Source organism: Haematobia irritans, chromosome 2 (assembly GCF_050003625.1).
Source record: "Haematobia irritans isolate KBUSLIRL chromosome 2, ASM5000362v1, whole genome shotgun sequence".
Lineage (NCBI taxonomy): Eukaryota > Metazoa > Arthropoda > Insecta > Diptera > Muscidae > Haematobia > Haematobia irritans.
The window spans coordinates 207,635,565-207,660,308 of record NC_134398.1 but is presented as its reverse complement, the minus strand read 5'-3'; the positions used below and the strand labels follow the sequence as shown (position 1 = coordinate 207,660,308).

General features: G+C 31.1%; 2 protein-coding genes across 2 annotated transcripts in view; both read right to left on the bottom strand.

The window, feature by feature from the left end:
- Positions 1-578: 578 nt before the first annotated feature.
- LOC142227025 (uncharacterized) lies at positions 579-4,266 on the bottom strand. The gene has a single exon (XM_075297338.1). The coding sequence runs from the start codon at positions 4,263-4,265 to the stop codon at positions 1,341-1,343; it is 2,925 nt and encodes a 974-aa protein (XP_075153453.1). The 5' UTR covers position 4,266; the 3' UTR covers positions 579-1,340.
- Positions 4,267-4,295: 29 nt separating this feature from the next.
- Positions 4,296-24,744, bottom strand: part of LOC142227026 (UPF0047 protein YjbQ) — a 57,245-nt gene continuing 36,796 nt past the window's right edge. The window contains exons 2-4 of the mRNA XM_075297339.1: positions 9,515-9,569; positions 9,314-9,395; positions 4,296-4,616 (exon numbers count right to left, since the gene is read on the bottom strand). Of these exons, the coding sequence (XP_075153454.1) occupies positions 4,401-4,616; positions 9,314-9,395; positions 9,515-9,569 (353 nt within the window). The 3' untranslated portion in view covers positions 4,296-4,400. The remainder of the gene's footprint in view (positions 4,617-9,313; positions 9,396-9,514; positions 9,570-24,744) is intronic.

Below are 24,744 nucleotides of genomic sequence, written 5' to 3'. Positions count from 1 at the left end.
TTGGATTAATTAAGAGAAAATACCACCAAGAGAAATATTCTCAATCTGTCAATCTATGATAACTGCCTGAGTGGACATTAACATGAAGATTTTATTATTTAAAAAGTTCTCTACCAACCCATGATTTTTACGGCTCAAAAAAAAAAAACGATACATTTTGGCAGACATACACCCCATACTCTTGGATATAAATTCTCCTTGTTGTCGCCTCACATGATAATTGAGAGAAAATACCATCAAGAGAGAAGAGCAGATTTTCAATCGAACTTAAGAGAAGAGCAATTTGCTCTCAGACCACGGAGTGTATATACATATGGATCTTTTAACAATGCAAAAAATTTATCTATATTGAAAATTCTTGGCCAAAAATAATGATAACCGAAAGAAATTACCTTGCAAACTTCTCTTAGTGAGTTTTAGTTTCAAGATAGTCCTTTTTTTTGTTAAAAAAAATCCTCAAAAACAATACATTTACACGCATATACAAAAAAGTCATAGCAAACTTTATGCCTACTTTTATCATAGAAATTCTTTTGATAAACTGTCACCAAATTTTTTTGTATTTAAAAATATTTAAATAATTTTAAAATATTTCGAGAAATTGTTTTAATATTTCTTTACAAAGACAATCTGAAATTAAAAGAGGCACCTTATCACTTGCAAATATTACCGGAAATAAGACCGAGAGAGTGATAGAAACATTAAGAGCAGAGCATCAAATGAATAAAACTAGAGAGATGATTCTTTAACGAAGCAAAACAATTATGAATTATGAATAGCTAGCTAGCGCGAGCGAGCGAGAGAGAGTGGGAGGGTATTGGTGAGAGGAAAATGATATTTATTGGGCCCTAGCATATAAAGAGGTTGTAAAAAAATTTAGTATTTTCCAAGTTGTTGTTGTTTTCTTCTACTTCTTTTTTGTGGTTTGCTGTTGTTTGTTTTATTCTTAAGTTTAAGGAAATAGCAAAAAATTGTTGATATCGCAAAAGAGAAAAATATAGATTTACAAAAATAAGACAGCGGCGGCGGCTTTTTTTATATAATCATATTTTTTATCGTGTTTATCGTTTTTGTTCATTTTCATCTTTTTGTTAAATATTCTTTTATTTATTTAATTTTGTTTCATGTTTTTTTTTAATATTTTTTGTTAAAGTGGGCGGCAAAAATTTCCATTTTTTTATATTTTTACAAAAAGGAAAACTATATAGTGTTTGTTTGTTGTTGTATCGTTTTTTTTTGTTTTTGTTTTGTTTTGTATTTCGGTATTAAGGTAAGAGTATATAAATGGCTAGAAAGCAAGCAACATTTTTATAAAAAACCTGTTGCTTCAAAGGCATTTGTCAAACTGCATAAGGTGCATTTTTGGTTGTTAGAGAATGATGTTGTGAATGGAGAACAATGGCGGATGAACTGGAGGTAGCTGCTGCTGCCTTAGAGGGAGTAATGGATGTTGTTACGGGTCCATCATCACCTGAGGCGGCAGCGGCAATGCTAACAACAGCGGTAACACTACTTGCGTTCTTCAGGCAAGAAGTAGTGGTAGTAGTGCCGGCGGCGGTGTGTGTGATATTGGTGGTGGCGGTGGCTTTGGCAGAGCAATAATATGTCGAGGACTGTTCTTGTTGTTGTTCTTGGTTTTTAATAGTTTTTGTGCGTTTTTGTAGTTGAATTTGTTGTTGCTGCTGCTGTTGTTGTTGCTGTTGACGTTTTTCCCGCCACCTATCCAATGGAGTATAGCAACACTTGAATATGGGCTGTCTGCGTTTGCGTTGTTCCGATGACGATAACGATGAACTAAGGCTAAAACTTTGCGCTAAAGATGAAGCCGTTAAATCAGTCTGTACACCGCTGCTACATAAACGTGTTTCCATTGTATACTGTGGTGGTGGTGCTTGGGCCAATGGTATCAAATGACGCATTGAGGCTCTTATATGTTGGGGCATTGTTTGCGCCGCCATGGGCGCCGGAGCTGGTGCCTTACATATCACTGTGGGTGGCTCACATTCATGCAATTCAAACGAGTGAGCCGACGAATGATCCTCAACGTAACACTCTTCATCATCGTATTCCTCATTGGAGGTGCGCGTAGTTGTTGTGGTCGATGGACGAAATTCGTGCGATGACGATTCGACCATCATGGCAGTGCAATAGTTGGCGGCAAAATTATTTGTTTCCAAATAATGGCAGGATTGGAATATATAATCATCCACAAATTGTTGTAAGGCCAGTGGATCACAAGCTGCAGCTTGGGCCGCCACCGAATCGAGTATAGATCCCTCGGAATAATGCTCATGCGGCAGGCGGCAAATATAATGAGTGTTCATGGGATGATGTGTTTGTGAATAACAGGACGACTGAGTATGCTGATGATGTTGCTGCGATGGATGATGGTGATGATAGCGTCGTTGATGAGGCTGATTGGGGTCATGATAATGATGATGATGATGATGCTGATCTAAAGTATCTTTTTCATTTTGCTGATGTAATGAAGCATAACGACGTATGCCCTTGTGCGATTGTGATGATGGTGAATATATCACAAGTGATGTGGCTGTAGGTGAGGGTGTTGTAGCCCCCACCACTGGTGGCGGTGAATCACTACTGTGTTCATGATGAAAATGTTGCTTGCTTTCTATGGCATAATCACCTAATGTAGCACCATCAGCAATATGCTGCAGAGGAGGAAGTTGGACATAGTGTTGTGTATTAGTAGTAATAGTGGGGGCAATCGCAGTGCTGGACCTCAAATCTAGATGATCACTAGATACGGTGGTCCCTTTGCCCTTGCTTTGGGAGGATATACCCGAAATATCTTGAGAATAACTAGAAATATATTGGGGTAAGGTGGCCACATATTGTGGTAGATTATTAGTGTGTGAGGAGGAGGAGGTGGTGGCGGAGGCAGAAGTGGTGGTTTTGGAAGCATTCGAAATATCTTGTGTAGTAAGCGGTGGCAGGTTAACAGTTAAAATTTCTGCTTTTAACTTATCACCCTGTTGGTGTATTGTATGTAGTGTTGGCGGTGGTGGTGGTGGTAGTGGGGATGAACCCGCATATTGCTGTTGGTGCTCTTCTTGTGGTTTGTCTCTAATAAGCTTTTGTTGCTGTTGCTGACGCTGTTTTTGCTTCATATCAACAATTTCTATTTCTTCAATATCACTAAAACTATTTAATTGTTTCAACAAATAATGAACATCATTTCGTTTCAATTGGTTATCCTCAACAGACACCTTCTTTGAGGCTGCGGCGTTGGCGCCAATGCCATGGGAATCTTCAAAAGATCCATCTTTAGGCTTTGGCTGTTGCTGCTGCAAAGAAGATATCTGAGAAGTTAATGCTATTGGTGGTGATGGTGGTTGGTTGGGTTGTCGTAAGGTTTGTTTTTCATGGGAGGATATTTTATCCGCTTCCATGCCTTCACCAATTCTTAGTGCTGCTGCTTCTGATCTATCGGATGAGAAATTAATTTTTGAATTATTTACAACTAGGTCGGTATAATGATGTGATGCCAATCTACGTTTCAAACTATCACTTAACAAAGGCATCTCTACTACATGCTGGTGTTGTTGTTGTTGTTGAGGTTGATGATTAATAACCGGCACTGTATTGTCAATAATTCGATTAAATTTAGCTAATGCCGTATTCTGGGGTTCTTTCTGTGTCAATGATGTATACGCTAATGTTGCTGATGAAGTTGACGGCGACAAAGACGACATAGATGTTGCTACACATTCATGATGTTGTTGTTGTTGTTGTGATGCGTCTGCTGTTGCTTCTATTATATTAAATTTATTAAATGTTTGTTGTAATTGAGGCACTGTTGTGACGGTATCTAATTTATTTTGTCCACTTCTACTATCTCTGCTTCTTGCCATAGTGACATTGGTATCTTTGATATTCAATGTCTCTGTGGTATTTCTGTCTGCTACCGCTGCACTTTTTTGATCTTTTTCCTCTTGGACACGAGCCAGATTCCGATTCAGATCACCATCGTATTTTGTGAAATTGTAATCATCAACATTTCGTCTTAAACTATCCATCATTTCACTAACATTTAGATTCAATTGTAATTTTAATTGTTGTTTCAACAACAATTGTCTACTTTCATTTAATAATGCGCTAGTTGTTGGTGTAGTCGCTGAGGCTGAGGCTGTTGCTGCTGCTGCTATGGCCGCGGTTTTATTGACTTCTGCTGTTGATGTTATCTCGAGAGGATTTCTAATCACAAGCCCCATCATGTCATGGCCACGGCGACTCATCATCATTAGTTTATTAGTATTTAATTGGGTATTAGCTAAATTTCTATTCAAAATTAATTTCCTTGACGACGATGACGAAATGTGTTCATTATTGTCGCTCCCCCGCGATTACCGACTATCACGGGTGGAGCGAGGCCTTCCCTAACTGGATGTTGAGGCAATAGGTGATACCGGTGACAGTGGACTGCGTGCCGTTTCTCTCGGACACCCGCTTAGTGTTATCACCAATTTACGTGAACCGGCTTGATCACGATGCTCGCATAGCCATACACCTTGCCAGGTGCCCAGTGATAATTTACCATCCGTTATGGGGATTGTCAATGAACTGCCAAGAAAGCATGCTTTCACATGGGCAGGCTGAAATAAAATTAAGAAAAAAATGATTAAATTTGTTTTTTTTTTTAACATTATACAGTGGGTGTAATTCGAGGCTCTATTTTTGTAAATTCTTTGGTCCAGAGTTGCCAGGTTAAAGGTTCTCCCCCAATATCGGGGTTTTTTTTCACAAAATGGGGGACTTTTATTTCTAATTCCTTTGTATTGATGACTGAATAAATAAATAAATAAATTCCTATTGTTCTAATATTGTGATTAACTAATAGAATAGTAATAGTAATAAAAAATGAGGCCATCAACCACAGTTGGTAGATGGTAGACAATAGTATATTTTTTACTGTTTAGTAGAATTTTCGATGTTTTGGAAGATTTTACAAAACCACCCTCTCCAACTAAGAGGTATTTCAATTTTCAATAGAAATAAAATTTTGACAAAATTTTGTATAGAAATACAATAGAAATAAAATAAAATTTTGACAAAATTTTTCTATAGAAAAGAAAAATTAAAAAAAAAAAATAGAAAGAAAAGAAAATTAAAAAAAAATCAATAGAAATAAAATTTAAAAAAAAATCTGTATAGAAATAACATTTTGACAAAATTTCTCATAGAAATCAAATTTTAAAAGAAATTTTAATAGAAATAAAATTTTGAAAAAATTTTGATAAAATTTTTTATAATAAATAAACCCAGCCAACTACACTCTAATCGATGATTTGACAGTGGCATAGGAAAAGAGATATGTTTGTTTCGAATAAGCCGGCTATCATACAAAATCTTTTTTTCGGAAGGTTCAAGTGTGGTTCATTGTTGGGTTTAATGAACTGCCTGAATTTATTCTGATAATTGGTTGATAGTTTTGCTGCAAGTAGAGGATGCTGATGAGGAATGTGGTTATTCCGAAACGTGCGTCCATCCAACCATCTTGCAGTCTATAGGGCTTTGCCCAAATAAATTTGACAAACATTCTTTTCCTCTGTTGGTTAAGCTACATTGTAGTTTAGTCAATGTATGGTTTTAAGATGAAATAAAAAACAACAGAAATACAATTTTGACAAAATTTCCTATAGAAAGAAAATGTTGACAAAATTTTTTATAGAAAAAACTTTTAAAAAATCTATAAAAATAAAACTTTAAAAAATTTTCAATATAAATAAAATTTTGAAAAAATTTTGTATAGAAATAAAATTTTGAAAAAGATAGTATAGAAATAAAATTTTGTATAGAAATAAAATTTTCAAAAAAATTTATATAGAAATGAAATTTTGAAAAAAATTGATATAGAGACTTTGAAAAAAAATTCTAAGAAATAAACTTTTTAAAAAATTTTATATAGAAATAAAATTTTGACAAAATCTTCTATAAATAAAATGTTGATTTTTTTTGAAAAAAATCTTGACAAAATTTCCTATATTCAATTAAATTTCTTTATTGTTTAATAATAGTTACAATATCCATTTATATAAATTTAGATATATAATTTTAAAGAGCTTAAGGCTTAACCTTTTTCTACTTAAATAATGCAAACTGATATTATAAAAGATGTATGGATTAATTGGTGATTTAAATGGAGGAAAAAAATTAACAAAAACCTTTTTTTTTAATTTTTTTTTTTTTAATAAAAATACCTATCCTAACTTAAATCTAATTACGAGACCGCTCAGCTATATGATTAAATTTGGAAAAAGAACATTTGGCGTTGAAATTGGAAGTCATTATATTAATTTTGTCAGCCGCTAAGTCGACATTAGCATCGTGGTGAAGTACCTCAGTTGAGAATAATCTGGGACGGTTGTAAATTAATTTAAGTACTTTATTCTGTACGACTTGCAATTTTTTACATGAACATTTGCACTAAAAGCCCAAAAAGGAGCTGCATAGAAAATAACGGCTTGAAAAATAGATTTAAATATTAACATTTTGTTTTCTAAGTTCAACTCCGAGGTTCTGCTAATAAAAGGGTAAAGAGTTCTTATAAGTATATTACATTTATTGACAATATAGGCAATATGATCTTTAAAAGTCAATCTTTTGTCTAGCATTAACCCTAAGTATTTAACACCACTTTCCCATTCGACTTCACTATTGTTAACAATTATATTAGTTTGAAATAAAACTTTGACAAAGTGTTCTATAGAGATAAAATTTTGACAAAATTTTCTATAGATATAAAATTTTGCCAAAATTTCCTATAGAAATAAAATTTTGAAAAAGTTTTATAAAGAAATAAAATGTTGAGAAAAATTCCTATAGAAATAAAATTTTGAACAAATTTTCTATAGAAATAAAATTTTGAGAATTTTTTGATAGAAATATTTTTTTTATAGAAATAAAATTTTGTTGTTGTTTTTTTATTTCAGCTTAAAACCATACATTGACTAAACTACAAGAGTAGCTTAACCAACAGAGGAAAAGAATGTTTGTCAAATTTATTTGGGCAAAGCCCTATAGACTGCAAGATGGTTGGATGGACGCACGTTTCGGAATTACCACATTCCTCATCAGCATCCTCTACTTGCAGCAAAACTATCAACCAATTATCAGAATAAATTCAGGCAGTTTATTAAACCCAACAAAAACCACACTTGAACCCTCCGAAAAAAGGTTTTACATTGATAGCCGGCTTATGCCGAAATAAACTCGAAACAAACATATCTCTTTTCCAATGCCACTGTCAAATCATCGATTTGAATTCACATGGCTGGGTTTATTTTGAGCTATCTATAGGGCTTTGCCCAAATAAATTTGACAAACATTCTTTTCCTCTGTTGGTTAAGCTACTCTTGTAGTTTAGTCAATGTATGGTTTTAAGCTGAAATAAAAAAACAACAACAATGCTTAAAGAACAAAACCAACAATAACAAAACAAAACAAATGGAAAAAGAAGAGGAGGCACGCTCAAAATAAACCCAGCCATGTGAATTCAAATCGATGATTTGACAGTGGCATTGGAAAAGAGATATGTTTGTTTCGAGTTTATTTCGGCATAAGCCGGCTATCAATGTAAAACCTTTTTTCGGAGGGTTCAAGTGTGGTTTTTGTTGGGTTTAATAAACTGCCTGAATTTATTCTGATAATTGGTTGATAGTTTTGCTGCAAGTAGAGGATGCTGATGAGGAATGTGGTAATTCCGAAACGTGCGTCCATCCAACCATCTTGCAGTCTATAGGGCTTTGCCCAAATAAATTTGACAAACATTCTTTTCCTCTGTTGGTTAAGCTACTCTTGTAGTTTAGTCAATGTATGGTTTTAAGCTGAAATAAAAAAACAACAACAATGCTTAAAGAACAAAACCAACAATAACAAAACAAAACAAATGGAAATAAAATTTTGACAAAATTTTTCCATAACATCAATATCTTTAAAAATTTGAATTTTCATGTTATTTCATACTATCTTCTTTGTAGAAATAGTAACTTTCCCTTGATGGAGCAGGCTAAAAGCATTAGAAAAAATCTTTAAAATTCGACACATGTACAATTCAAGGGATATTTATACAACCAAAAAATTGTCGCTAATAAGAGGGAGCATTCACACAGTTGAAGGAACAACATGTTTTTCATACTAACCATTTGATCAAAAACATCAAAATAAGTTTTTGTTTTAATTTGGTAGATTTGGGGTAAAATTTTTGTAGATTATTTTTAGCATGAGTGGCAACCGTGCTCTCAACTAGAGGTGTGCACGTGAGTAATATTTTACTCACGCTCACGCACACTCACGACGGAAAAATCTTACTCACGCACTATATTGTTTGGTAGGACTCACGCACACTCACGCACACTCACGAAAAAAAATCTGTGCTCACACACACTCACGCACGAAATGTCGTGACTCACACTCACGCACGATATTGTTTGGTAGGACTCACGCTCACGCACACTCACGAAAAAATCTGTACTCACGCACACTCACGCACGAAATGTCGTGACTCACGAAAAATATCGTGACTCACGAAAAATGTCGTGACTCACGAATAATTTTATGACTAATTACTTTAGCGACGTGTTTGAAAACATGAGCATGATTAAAATCGAGAGCGTTATTAAACTCTTAATATCCCAGGTGTCACTAAAATTACAAATGAATTCATCTCGTAAGTGTTTTATGTCCGTTGGCATGATTTTTTTCGTGAGCGTATTTTTCCGAAATTCGTTACTCACGCACACTCACGAAAAAATTATTTTCGTGACTCACGCTCACGCACGACTTTTGGTTTGTTAATCACGCTCACGCACACTCACGCCGTTGCCATCAGCGTGACTCACGACTAACACGTGAGTCACGAAATTTTTCGTGATTCACGACAATTTCGTGTCACGTGCACACTCTCAACCCGAAATAAAAAAATAAATCTATCAACACCTTATAAAGTGAAAAAATTCTCAACCAAAAATATTCTGGTATGAATTTGGAAAGAAAAACGATGGGGAAAAATTTTTCACAAAATTTTAAAATCCCATTTTATATCTATTAATATTTCTAATTTTTTTTTTGAGATTTTTAAAAAACAAACATCTACAACAATTTTTTATTTATTTTTATATTTCCCCCAAATATTAAAAACTCAAAAAAACACCTGGCAACACTGCTTTGGTGACATATTGCTTGATTTCCTAATACTTTTCATTTATATTTCGCATTTTTTTCTCGTATGTCTCATTTTGAATTACACTCACTGTAGTTTAGAATATTATTACAATATCGGTTTTATATTTACCATATCGTCGGGTCCTTCACATGAATGCCTATAGGGTAAACCTTCTGGAACTATTTTATTTAACATCATTTCCATGTCGTCTCTATGGGTTTATTGTATTTAAATCGAATGTTTTTTTGCGAAATTTCGAAGGATTTTCGAAAAACAAATAAAATAGTTTATTATCAATTAAATTAAATTTATATGAAATTAGTGGATTACCTGACGTCTGGATCCCAACTTTCGTTTAACGCTAAACTCGCTGATGTGTGTAAAACTGTAACAAAAAGAAGAAGAAAAAAAATTAATATAATAGAAAAAAGTACAATTTTATTATTATTATTATATTATTTTTCTTATACACTGAAAAATCAATATCATTAGTGGAACCGAGAAACCTTCTTTTAAAGGGTGATTTGTTAAGAGCTTGATAACTTTTTTTTTTTTTTAAAACGCATAAAATTTGCAAAATCTCATCGGTTCTTTATTTGAAACGTTAGATTGGTCCATGACATTTACTTTTTGAAGATAATTTCATTTAAATGTTGACCGCGGCTGCGTCTTAGGTGGTCCATTCGGAAAGTCCAATTTTGGGCAACTTTTTCGAGCATTTCGGCCGGAATAGCCCGAATTTCTTCGGAAATGTTGTCTTCCAAAGCTGGAATAGTTGCTGGCTTATTTCTGTAGACTTTAGACTTGACGTAGCCCCACAAAAAATAGTCTAAAGGCGTCAAATCGCATGATCTTGGTGGCCAACTTACCGGTCCATTTCTTGAGATGAATTGTTCTCCGAAGTTTTCCCTCAAAATGGCCATAGAATCGCGAGCTGTGTGGCATGTAGCGCCATCTTGTTGAAACCACATGTCAACCAAGTTCAGTTCTTCCATTTTTGGCAACAAAAAGTTTGTTAGCATCGAACGATAGCGATCGCCATTCACCGTAACGTTGCGTCCAACAGCATCTTTGAAAAAATACGGTCCAATGATTCCACCAGCGTACAAACCACACCAAACAGTGCATTTTTCGGGATGCATGGGCAGTTCTTGAACGGCTTCTGGTTGCTCTTCACTCCAAATGCGGCAATTTTGCTTATTTACGTAGCCATTCAACCAGAAATGAGCCTCATCGCTGAACAAAATTTGTCGATAAAAAAGCGGATTTTCTGCCAACTTTTCTAGGGCCCATTCACTGAAAATTCGACGTTGTGGCTCGTTAGTAAGTCTATTCATGATGAAATGTCAAAGCATACTGAGCATCTTTCTCTTTGACACCATGTCTGAAATCCCACGTGATCTGTCAAATACTAATGCATGAAAATCCTAACCTCAAAAGAATCACCCTTTAGTATACACCGAGGGTGGATTTATGCTCCCAAAATAGATGAAGAAGTGGTTATTATTCGCCTGGACTTTGCCAAGTTAAAACCTAGCAGGACCAATATCCAACTTTCATTTTTTAATTTTATAAATGTTGACAAAATTTTCTATAGGAATAAAATTTTGACAAAATTTTATTCCTATAGATATAAAAAATTCTTTAGAAATAAAATTTTATTAAAGATTTCAATAAAAATAACAAAATTTTCTATAGAAATAAAATTTTGACAAAATTTTCTATAGAAATAAAATTTTGATAAAAAAAAATTCTTTAGAAATAAAATTTTAACAAAGATTTCTATAGAAATAAAATTTTGACAAAATGTTCTATAGAAATAATATTGTGACAACATTTTCTATAGGAATAATAGTTTGACAACATTTTCTATGGAAATAAAATGTTGACAAAATTTTCGTTAGAAATACAGTTTTGACAAAATTTTCTATAGAAATAAAATTTTGACAAAATTTTCTATAGAAATAAAATTTTTACAAAGTTTTCGTTAGAAATACAGTTTTGACAAAATTTTCTATAGAAATATAATTTTGACAAAATTTTCTATAGAAATAAAATTTGACAAAATGTTCTATAGAAATACAATTTTGACAAAATTTTCTATAGAAATAAAACTTTGACAAAATTTTCTATAGAAACAAAATTTTGACAAAGATTTCTATAGAAATAAAATTTTGACAACATTTTCTTTAGAAATAAAATTTTGACAACATTTTCTTTAGAAATACAGTTTTGACAAAATTTTCTATAGAAATACAATTTTGATTATATTTTCCATAGAAATACAATTTTGACAAAATTTTCTAAAGAAAAAAAAATTGTGACAAAATTTTCTATAGAAAGAAAATTTTTACAAAATTTTTTATAGAATATATAGTGCATATTTTTTTTTAATATATAATTCTTTGAAATGACCAAATTTAGAATATTTACCAAAAACTATGACATCACTTCACAATTTTAGTTTTGTTGTTTGTTTTTTTAATGTATCCTTAGGGGATTTTCGTGGTCAACTAAATGTATGTAAGTCATTAATTAATTGTTGTTTGTGCCAATGAGAACAAATATTGCACGCACATAAAATAGAGAAACACCAAATACAGGACTATTATTCATTAATTAACAAATATAAAATAGTGTTTGCTTTTCAATTAAGGGGAAAATTACATTTACTTCAATTGTAATGACAGACAATATATCAATGAGTGTAAAATATTCACGATCTACAAGGTCTTTACCAGCACCTATTCACACGTTCATACAAACAACAAAATAATATTATGCACAAGTATACACAGTTATCATAATGGTGTGAATAAGGAAAGTAAAAGGTAATGGATAATTAAAAAAAATATTAATAAATAAAAAATCAATAAAAAAATGCCTACTTTATTAAATCCTTCATCATAGTGAGCGAATACCATTCAATATCCTGAACACCAATGCGAATGAGTAATTCCAATAAATGGGAAATGTGAACACAATAAGCATACGCACCCTAGTACGATTGTGATACCTACTGGCATTTTAATCAGACTTAAGGTGTTGAGTTTTTTTAAAAGGTTAAGGTTAATCCTCTTCTCGGAGGTCGACCACCGCCCATAGCACCTGAGGAGAGAGACCTCCCACGGCAGACCAGGGTAGTTTTGGAGTAACTAAGATCAGGCAAGTGCAGCCGCTTCCATTCCTACTTATCAGTGATTGATATTTAGCAGTGTAGCTGACGTGTGTCCCATCTGCAATCAAAGGCCACATGACACGCATCATCTTCTCGCTTGGCCAGCAAAACCTACCCGACTCACCACCAGGATCACTCTGGACACATCCCACCTTAGTCGCAGAATTCCAAAATCTGGATACAAGTTAAGTTCCTATGCGCATAAAATGAATGAAATCACAATAAACTTTAACAACAACAACAGTTACCAATACTACAATAGGTCCGATAGTGGCAATTTCTAAATAATTTATCGTCAAAGTAAAAATATTTGTCATAAAGATCATAACATTTTAAACGATTCTTCTAATTAGGAAAAATTCTTAAATATCGTAACATTTTATATCGTGACAATGTTGTTTTCAATGTTATTTTCATTAGCTCTACGTTTACAAGGTAAGCATAACATAGTTGCGGTGGAAAAGTTACTTGGTTATTTTGCGCATTGAATATGATTGTGGTAACCATGTTTCTCTTCTCTGCGTATAGTTGCAAACCCATATTAAATATATTTATATCCAAAATTAGAATTTCAATGTTAATCCAATTACTTAACCCATTTTCCAACGTGTATGCGTATCCACATAAATTTATTTTCTGAGAAACGAAATTTTAGAAAAACGATGTTAAAAATCTTCTTAGAAAACAAAAACGATTAGAGACAATCGCTGTATCGCTTGTCATAAATACCGATTTAGTTGCTCGTAAAGAAAATATTTTATAACAAAGTATGCAAAACCCACTTAACACAGCCCTTACATATTCTAAGAAATATACTTAAAAAAGTTCACTTTTCTAATGACCAATATTATAAATGAGTCCCTTGATATTTTTGTATCAAACCAATTAGCTAAACACCCTCAATTACCGCAATACTTGACTGACCATATGACAAAAAAAAATATTTGCGTAGGCCGATTCTTTATCAAAATCTCAATGTGGGTATGTAAATGACTAGACGAAAGAAACACACACACATGCAGGCACATATATGAGTTCAAGGTTCCTCAAGGATAGGTCTTACAAACATGTATACATTTGAAGAAAATAATAATTTCATTTTGAATGGAAATTGGATTTGTCTTAAGAACAATTATTACACTTTGTTTCACTCCCCCATTAAAATATCTACAATTATGACCAGCCCAATAGAATGGGATCAAATTATCTACCTCAATGACTTCAAAAACTCCGCAGAGATTAATTAGTTTAGTTAGCTTTCAATAGTAAATAAAGTTGTCACTATGCCACTTGGGTTTTTTCATAAATCCCCCTTTTAAAGTACAGTGGAGCAAAACTAAATGAAAATTTTAAATTTGATTAAAAAAGATCATTTTTTTAATTTAGTTTATTTTAAAGAATTTACGAAATTGACAAATTTTTCTATAGAAATAAAATTTTGACAAAATTTTCTATAGAAATAAAATTTTGCAAAAATTTTCTATAGAAGTAAAATTTGGACACAATTTTTTATAGAAATAAAATGTTGACAAAATTTTCTATAGAAATAAAATTTTGACAAAATTTTCTATAGAAATAAAATTTTCTCTACAAGTCAAATTTTGGCAATATTTTCTATACAAATGAATTTTTGATCAAATCTTCTATAGGAATAAAATTTTGCAAAAAAATTTTATAGAAATAAAATTTAGCAAAAATTTTCTATAGAAATAAAATTTTGCAAAAATTTTCTATAGAAATAAAATTTTGGCAAAATTTTCTACAGAAATACAATTTTTACAAAATTTTTTATAGAAATAAAATTTTGAGAAATTTTTCTATCGAAATAAAATTTTGACAAAATTTTCTATAGAAACAAAATTTTGACAATATTTTCTATACAAATGAATTTTTGATAAAATCATCTATGGAAATAAAATTTTGCAAAAATATTCTATAGAAATAAAATTTTACAAAAATTTTCTATAGAAATAAAATTTTGCAAAAAATTTTCTATAGAAATAAAATTTTGCAAAAATTTTCTATAGAAATAAAACGTTTTCTATAGAAATAAATGTTCTACAGAAATAAAATTTTGACAAAATTTTCTATAGAAATAAAATTTTGACAAAATTTTCTATAGAAATAAAATGTTGACAAAATTTTCTATAGAAATAAAATGTTGACAAAATTTTCTACATAAATAAAATTTTGCAAAAATGTTCTACAGAAATAAAATTTTGACAAAATTTTTTATAGAAATAAAATTTTGACAAAATTTTCTATACAAATGAATTTTTGATAAAATCATCTATAGAAATAAAATTTTGACAAAATTTTCTATAGAAATAATATTTTGACAAAATTTTCTATTGAAATAAAATGTTGATAAAATTTTCTATAGAAATAAAATTTTGACAAAATTTTCTATAGAAATAAAATTTTGGCAACATTTTCTATTGAAATAAAATTTTGACAAAATTTTCTATTGAAATAAAATATTGTCAAAAATTTTCTATAGAAATAAAATTTTGACAAAATTTTCTATAGAAACAAAATTTTGGAAAAAAAAATTCTATACGAATAAAATTTTCTATAGAAATAAAATTTTGCAATATATTTTTCTTTTGGTAAATTTTTCTCCAAATTTTGGTAGATTATTTTTAGTTCGAGTGGCAACTGTGGTGCCTCTGTACCATTTTCAGCTATTGTGAAGGATATCATTGTATGATTAGATAAAATTCTCTTTGTACGTCCCAGAGTGGCACAAATTCTTCAGGGTGTTAAATAGTCGATTTGTTAAGCCTCGCCATTATGAACAAGAAAAAAATTATTTTTAATTGCTGAAACGAAATTTAAGTGCTGAACTTGAACCCACGACAATATTTTTGTACTTTCGTACTTGCTTTCGCAGATAAAAAAGTATCATTTAGCATTGAAAAGTACTTTTTAGAGTCATATTTAGTACAATTTCACCCAGTGTTCCCAGTCTTGGGGATTTTTCCTCCAAATTGGGGATATTTTTGCTTGTTTCGATGTATTCCATGACTTACATGTGGTGCAAATTGAGCATTTGGATAATAAACAGATGGAGAATTCTATTTGGGGGCCCAAGTGCAAATACACGCAGATAAGGAATTGATCAGATCCTCGAGCAAAATGCTATTGTTGGATAGGGAACATAGAAAATGTTTGCTGCAAAAGTGTTAACAAAGCCTTTATATTGACGATCACCAATTTCTTAAATAGTTTTAATTATATTTCTTAAGCATTTAGAAGTAAATTCTGGTTCATAAATTCACGATGACCAAACTGCCATCTTATATTTCTTGAGCATTTAGAAGACGATTTGTATAAAATAAAAATTCGACGATTCTTTATACCCATAAATTAATTTTGATGACGATCTTATTGTAACTCTCAAACTGGCATAACAAAGATTTTATATATATATTTTTTTTTCAAATTTTAAATTACAACGGATTTTCGTGGTAGAGACTATTACTTTATTTTTGTTTTTCAACAAAAACTTCTCAAAAATGTATTGGGGATTTTAATTTAAATTCCCCAATACTGATTTCCACTACCCCGATAATAAACGTTGGTTGAAAAATTTATAATCTGACAAACCATCACAATCATTCATATTTTTTTCTCTATGTATATAAAAATACATTTAACTGTCATCGCCTTGAATTGAATTCCTCCTTAGTCTACTATCAATAAAATAAAATTTTAGCCATTTGTAAAGTGTTGCACATTAATAGCCAAGTTTTTGTTTTATCCTTATAAAAATATTTTTGTTTTATTTGTCCCACTTTTATTAGGTTACAGACAAAAATGTTATAAAGTGAAGCTATGGCCCTACGGATGAATGAATGGCTAACTTACTAAGTGAGTGACTGAGTGAATGCATGGATGGATGGATGCAACAGCAAAAAACAAGTAAAGAGAATAAAAAATACCGTTACAAGTGTGTAAACATTGCACGTTGAAGAATGAACAGTAGAACGGTACTACAGCGACAGCGGGAACAACAACAACGACAATGACATCAAGACTACTACGATTCAACACCCCCACAATAATGGCAACTACATAACTTGCCCACCTTCATCAGCCTTGCAGTGTTAACAATTACAACAATTGTGTTTGATGACCAACCTACAGTACCTCCCCTGTGCACTCACTCATTCACTCTCAGTTTCGTTGTTTTTTTTCGCTCTGTAATTCACTTAGACTCAAAGTTGTTGTATGTGTGTGTGTGTTTTTCTTGTTTTTATTGTTGTTAATTACTTTATGACAAAAACTGTTACACTCACAACAACGACAACAAAAGACAAGGCAACAGAGAGAAAGCCGAAAACTACAGCATAATTGCAGTCATCAGTGTTGTATATGAAAAAAACGAAAAATAAATAAATAAAAACTGAGAGCCTATCTGAAAGGAGTCACTGTCGTGTTGGTGTCACAGATTATTAAGTTGAAGAGAAAAAAACAAAACAACTACAAAATCATAAAACCTTCAAGCCCAAATCTCCTGCACCTGAGGGTTTAAAAGAGAATAAGACTTAAGGATAAACTATGGCAATGCAAACCCCAGAAACTCAACATCATTATGAGGTGTTAAGAAAAATTTGCAAAACAAAATGCAACAAGATTTTTTTTTTTAATTATTTGCGATGGATTTTATTGCTAGAAATGTTGTTATTTTGACAATTTTTATGTGGAAGATAATATTTTATGCAAGAAAGCAATGTCACCATATGTAACATACGAGAGCGTCGTTTTCTCCCCCTAAGAATATAGAATTCAACATCCATTTGCATATAAGATATAAAAAGGGGAAAATGGAATAATTTAAAAGTAAGAAAAAATTATTGACGCTGAGAAAATTATTGACCTAATATGAAAGATTAGGCAAACTAAACAATATTTCTTAAAAAAGTCATTTTCGTTTCGGATATGAGAAATCGGCTGCAAAGGTAATAACTTCCCAGCCCAAAAAAATGGAAGTGGTTCCAAAAATGTTATCACAAAGATGTTTTTTATTTTAACTACACATTTGCTAATGAAATCAATTAATTTTTTAATCAAGTATTTTTTAATTTCTAATTAAAACTGTGATTGATACTATCATTTTCGTGATTGAAGACATTTCAATTAAAAAATTAGTTGGATCAATTAATTTCGTGATTTAATCAAAAAATTTGTTTGTGTGTCTGTACCATTTTCAACTTTTTTTTAAGGATATAATTGTATGATTAAATAAAATTCTTTGTACTCCCCAGAGTGCTACAAATACTTCAGGATGTTAAATAGTCGATTTGAACAAGAAAAAAAAAAATATTTTTAATTGCTTAAACGAAATTTAAATGCTGGAGTCGAACCCGTGGCAATGTTTTTTTACTTTCGTACTTGCTTTCGCAGAGATATGTTAAAAAAAGTACCAATTTGCTTTGAAAAGTACTTTTTGGAGGTTTATTTAGTACAATTTCAACCAGTGTTGCCAATATTGAGGATTTTCCTCCAAATTGGGGATATTTTTACTTGTTTTTATTTATTCCACGGCATACATATGGTGCAAATAGAGCATTTGGATTATAAACGAATGGAGAATTTTATTTGGGGGTTCAAGCGCTAATACACGCAGAGTAGAGGTGTGCACGTGAGCAATAGTTTACTCACGCACACTCACGACGGAAAAATCTTACTCACGCACACTCAAGCACGATATTGTTTGGTAGTACTCACGCTCACGCACACTCACGAAAAGAAAATTTGTACTCACGCACACTCACGAAAATTTGTACTCACGCACACTCACGTACGAAAATGTCGTGACTCACGAAAAAGACCGTGACTCACGAAAAATATCGTGACTCACGAAGAATATCGTACTCACGAATAATTTTATGATTAATTTACCTTAGCGAAGTGTCTTAAAACATGAGCATTATTAAAATCGAGAGTGTTATTAAACTCTTAACATCCCAGGTGTCACTAAAATTGTAATTGAATTTAACTCTTAAGCGTTTTATGTTGGTGAGCAGGAATATTTTCGTGAGTATAATTCGTTACTCACGCACACTCACGAAGATATTATTTTCGTGACTCACGCTCACGCACGACATTTTGGTTTGTTAATCACGCTCACGCATACTCACGCTGTTGACATGAGCGTGACTCACGACTCACGCACGAATCATAAAAATGTTCGTGAGTCACGAAAATTTCGTGTCACGTGCACACCTCTAACGCAGAGAAGGAATATGATCAGATCCTCGAGCAAAATGCTATTTTTGGATAGGGAACATAGAGAATGTTTGCTGCAAAAATGTTAACAAAGCTTTTATATTGTTCGATCACCAATTTCTTAATTAATTCTAATTTTAACTACACAGGAAGTTCTTCTATTTAATTTTCAATTCGTTTAAACACAGAGTAAGAATTAATAAAATTGTACAAATTATTTAAATTTTGTCGAAAAAAATGCCAAATCCATTCTGGAAAAATTCCGAATTTTGAAATATATTTAATTAAACATATAAAACAAAAAATAATTGTTACGGTTTCTAGAGTTTCTAGTCAGGCTTTCAAGGTCATAAGTTTATGCCAAAAAAAGATAATTTATTTCATATTTGTATCCTACGTTTCGATTTACTTTATTTTAATCTGGCAAAGACATAATAAAATATTCGAAAAGAACAATTTAAAAAAATATATAAACATTATTTATTTGGGAAAATATCACAAAATATATTAATTCACATCCAAAACATTGAATTCGGATCACAGCTTAAGAAGTGATGAAAATTCAGTGCAACGGCTGCTCAAATGGTGGACATGCGTCCTATAGCAAGCCCATATTAAAGTCATTGCTTTTGCACTACTTCCGGATCCAAAAAGAACATTTCCACTTCTTTGGCGACGCTGTTTTTTTTGCTGGGTTAAAAAGAAATTCCAATTTCCAATAAAATTAATAGAGTAATTACACAATCATATTGGATTTTCCTACACCATCTTATACCCCCAAAATCACAAGTGCTATCTTTTATGAAAAAAGACTCGTTCGTTACATTATCCCTCATTCTCATCAAGTGCGGCTTTTATGGCCGAAAGCCGCATTCATGACGTTTTATTGTACGACCATCACAAACTGCCAGCAACCAACCAGTCATCCAGTCAAGCATGAAATATATACGCTTGCAGCATCACGATATAGCCCACAGCTTACTTAATAGAATAATAAGACACTGAATGGTTGGCCATTTCTCCAACCGATTGCAGCAGCACCATTGTTAACCCATCACGATTGTCAGAGAGGCAGCAGGCAACAAACATCAACAGCTTTTATTTTAAGACAACAACAACAACAATTTTATGAAATTCATAAAGTTAATCTGGTGAATAAATTCATTTACCAGAAACTTTCTTACACCTCAATAGAAGGAGGATGGAAAAAATAGACAAAAATGTAAACTCCAAAGGCAAGAGATGTGTGAGCATTTAAATGCATTTTGCATTGAGCGTTGTTGTAAAAACTCACATTTTCAATTTATGATTATGTGCGAACATTAGTTTTTATTTTAATAATAAGTCTTAATGCACTATTTATTTATGTTAAATGGAATTTAATTGTGTGAATTTTGTTATACATTTTCTTTTCATTCGTATTAAATTTGAATATATAACTAGTACGAATGGCGCTAAAACTATGCAACTTTTCTGCGTTTGTTGCGATTAAGCTAACGATTGTGTAAAATTTTATTTCAAAATTTTTATTTCACCAGAAAATTTGTTATTTCTATAGAAATTGTTGTCAAAACTGTATTTCTATACAAAATTTTGTCAAAATTTTATTTCTATACAAAATTTTGTTAAAATTTTATTTCTACAGAAATTTTTTTCAAAATATTATTTCTATAGAAAATTTGTTTAAAATATTATTTCTATAGAAAATTTTGTCAACATTTTATTTCTATAGAAAATTTTGACAACATTTTATATCTAGAACTTTTTTTCAAAATTTTATTTCTATAGAAATTTTTTTCAAAATGTTACTTCTATAGAAAATTTTGTCAAAATTTTATTTCTATAGCAAATGTTGTCAAAATTTTATTTCTATAGAAAATTTTGCCAAATTTTATTTCTATACAAAACATTGTCACAATTTATTTCTATACCCATTTTTTTCAAAATTTTATTTCTATAGAAAATTTTTCAAAATTTTATTTCTATAGAAAATTTTTTTAAAATTTTATTTCTATACCAAATTTTGTCACAATAGAAAATTTTGTCAAAATTTTATTCCTATAGAAATTGTTGTCAAAATTGTATTTCTATAGAAAATTTTGTCAAAATTGTATTTCTATAGAAAATTTTGTCAAAATTTTATTTCTATAGAAAATTTTGTCAAAATTTTATTTCTATAGAAAATTTTGTCAAAATTGTATTTCTATAGAAAATTTTGTCAAAATTGTATTTCTACAGAAAATTTTGGCCATATATTATTTCTATACAAAATTGTTTCAAAATTTTATTTCTATAGAAAATTTTGTCAAAATTTTATTTCTATAGAAAATTTTGTCAAAATTTTATTTCTATAAAAAATTTGTCAAAATTTTATTTCTATAAAAAATTTTGTCAAAATTTTATTTCTATAGAAAATTTTGTCAAAATTTTATTTCTATAGAAAATTTTGTCAAAATTGTATTTCTATAGAAAATTTTGTCAAAATTTTATTTCTATAGAAAATTTTGTCAAAATTTTATTTCTATAGAAAATTTCGTAAAAATTTTACTTCTATAGAAAATTTTTTAAAAATATTACTTCTATAGAAAATCTTGTCAAAATTTTATTTCTATAGAAAATTTTGTCAAAATTTTATTTTTATAGAAAATCTTGTCAAAATTGTATTTCTATAGAAAATTTTGTTAAAATTTTATTTCTATAGAAAATTTTGTAAAAATATTACTTCTATAGAAAATTTTGTCAAAATTGTATTTCTATAGAAAATTTTGTCAAAATTGTATTTCTATAGAAAATTTCGTCAAAATTGTATTTCTATAGAATTTTTTCAAAATTTTATTTCTATAGAAAATTTTGTCAAAATTTTATTTTATAGAAAATTTTTTCAAAATTTTATTTCTATAGAAAATTTTGTCAAAATTTTATTTCTATAGAAAATTTCGTAAAAATTTTACTTCTATAGAAAATTTTTTAAAAATATTACTTCTATAGAAAATCTTGTCAAAATTTTATTTCTATAGAAAATTTTGTCAAAATTTTATTTCTATAGAAAATCTTGTCAAAATTGTATTTCTATAGAAAATTTTGTTAAAATTTTATTTCTATAGAAAATTTTGTAAAAATATTACTTCTATAGAAAATTTTGTCAAAATTGTATTTCTATAGAAAATTTTGTCAAAATTGTATTTCTATAGAAAATTTCGTCAAAATTGTATTTCTATAGAAAATTTCGTAAAAATTTTACTTCTATAGAAAATTTTGTAAAAATATTATTTCTATAGAAAATTTTATTTTTATATGAAATTGTTTAAAATTTTATTTCTATAGAAAATTTTGTCAAAATTTAATTTTTAATTATAAATGAAATTATGAGTTTTTACTGAGACAGAAATAAAAATCACCAAAAATTTTTCCAATTAAAGGTTTCATAGTTTTAAAATTGTTTCAATTTAAAATTGAATTAACATTCTAACTTCTTCTTGGGATGTTCTTTATTAGTATGAATGAAAATATAAGGAGCATAGGTTCAAATCTCACTAGCGGCAAATTTTTATCAAACATTTGTTTTTTTTTTTCAAAAGAGTGTTTTTTCGCGTATATTTTTGTAGAAATATATTTTGTCCATTCAAACTTAATAAAAAATTGAAAATTCCCGTAATTTGCAAAGTCGTTTCAAAAGAACTTCCATGAAAGTGAAAAAGTCAACAGGCACTGGCTCAAATCACCACAGGGTATTATAAGTTAGTGCATATGTTTGCAACCCCCAGAACGAGACGAGATAGACACATGGTGTCTTTGGCAATAATGCTCAGGGTGGGTCCCTAAGTCGGTCCGTCTGTCTGTGAACACATTTTTGTGAACAAAGTCTATCTTGGTCGCAGTTTACGTTCAATCGCCTTCAAATTTGGCACATGTTCCTGTTTTGGGTCAGAATAGAAGAAAGAATTGGAAGAAATCGGTTCAGATTTAGATATAGCTCCCATATATATAATTTTGCACAAACATAACACTTGGTCGTATCGTTAAGTGTGCAAAATTTGATTGAAATTGGTTCAGATTTAGATATAGCTCCCATATATATCTTTCGCCCGATATGGACTTATATGGCCCCAGAAGCCAGAGTTTGGTTGAAATTTTGCACTAGGAGTACAATTAGTTGTGTAGTCAAGTGTGCTAAATTTTATTGAAATCGGTTCAGATTTCGATATAGCTCCCATATATAACTTTCGCCCGATTTTCCTTCATATGACCACAGAGGTCAAAGTTGTAGTCCGATTTATGTGAAATTTTGCACAGGGAGTAGAATTAAAATACTAAATATGCATGTCAAATTTGGTTGAAATCGATTCAGATTTCTATATAGTTTTTCCGATTTGGGCAAAAATGGCCAAAATACCCACATTTTCCTTATAAAATCGCCACTGCTAAGTCGAAAACTTGTAAAAGTGACTCAAATTTTCCTTTATTTCTAATACATATCTATCAACCAATAAATCATAAATACACTTTTGCGAAGTTGCCTCAAAATTGGTTCAGATTAAAATGTTTCCTATATTTTTTTTTCTATTCGGTACCAAAATTAAAAAAAAAAACAAAAAACAAGTATATACGGCCGTAAGTTCGGCAAGGTCGAATCTTATGTACCCTCCACCATGGATTGCGTAGAAACTTCTACGAAAGACTGTCATCCAAAATCGAATTACTTGGGTTGTAGTATCTTAAAACTTCTTTGCATTATTTTCTAAATTGTGAGTTAGTCCATACGTGGTAGAGAGTAGAGGTGTGCACGGGACACGAAATTGTCGTGAATCACGAAAATTTTCGTGATTCGTGCGTGAGTCGTGAGTCACGCTCATGACAACAGCGTGAGTGTGCGTGAGCATGATTAACAAACCAAAATTTCGTGCGTGAGCGTGAGTCACGAAAATAATATCTTCGTGAGTGTGCGTGAGTAACGAATTACACACACAAAAATATTCCTGCTCACCAACATAAAACGCTTAAGAGGTAAATTCAATTACAATTTTAGTGACACCTGGGATGTTAAAAGTTTAATAACACTCTCGATTTTCATAATGCTCATGTTTTCAGACACTTCGGTAAGGTAAACTAATCATAAAATTATTCGCAAGTCACGATATTTTTCGTGAGTCACTGTATTTTTCGTGAGTCGCGACATTTTCGTGCGTGAGTGTGCGTGAGTACAAATTTTCTTTTCGTGAGTGTGCGTGAGCGTGAGTCCTACTAAAAAATATCGTGCGTGAGTGTGCGTGAGTATGATTGTTCAGTCGTGAGTGTGCGTGAGCGTGAGTAAACTATTACTCACGTGCACACCTCTAGTAGAGAGCCAGATTTGAAATATGGGGGTCGCTTATATGGGGGCTATATACAATTATGAACTTGATATGGACAAATTTTTGTGTGATTGGGGATCGATTTATCTGAGGGCATGGTTGTTAACGGCCATATACTAGCACAATGTACCAAATTTCAACTGACTCGGATGAAATTTGCTCCTGCAAGAGGCTCCAAAATCAAATCTCGGGAAGGCTTTATATGGGGGCTATATATGAGTATGGACTGATATGGACCAATTTTGGCATGACTGTTAAATATCATATAAAGGGTGATTTGTTAAGAGCTTGATAACTTTTTTTTTTAAAAAAAACGCATAAAATTTGCAAAATCTCATCGGTTCTTTATTTGAAACGTTAGATTGGTCCATGACATTTACTTTTTGAAGATAATTTCATTTAAATGTTGACCGCGGCTGCGTCTTAGGTGGTCCATTCGGAAAGTCCAATTTTGGGCAACTTTTTCGAGCATTTCGGCCGGAATAGCCCGAATTTCTCCGGAAATGTTGTCTTCCAAAGCTGGAATAGTTGCTGGCTTATTTCTGTAGACTTTAGACTTGACGTAGCCCCACAAAAAATAGTCTAAAGGCGTCAAATCGCATGATCTTGGTGGCCAACTTACCGGTCCATTTCTTGAGATGAATTGTTCTCCGAAGTTTTCCCTCAAAATGGCCATAGAATCGCGAGCTGTGTGGCATGTAGCGCCATCTTGTTGAAACCACATGTCAACCAAGTTCAGTTCTTCCATTTTTGGCAACAAAAAGTTTGTTAGCATCGAACGATAGCGATCGCCATTC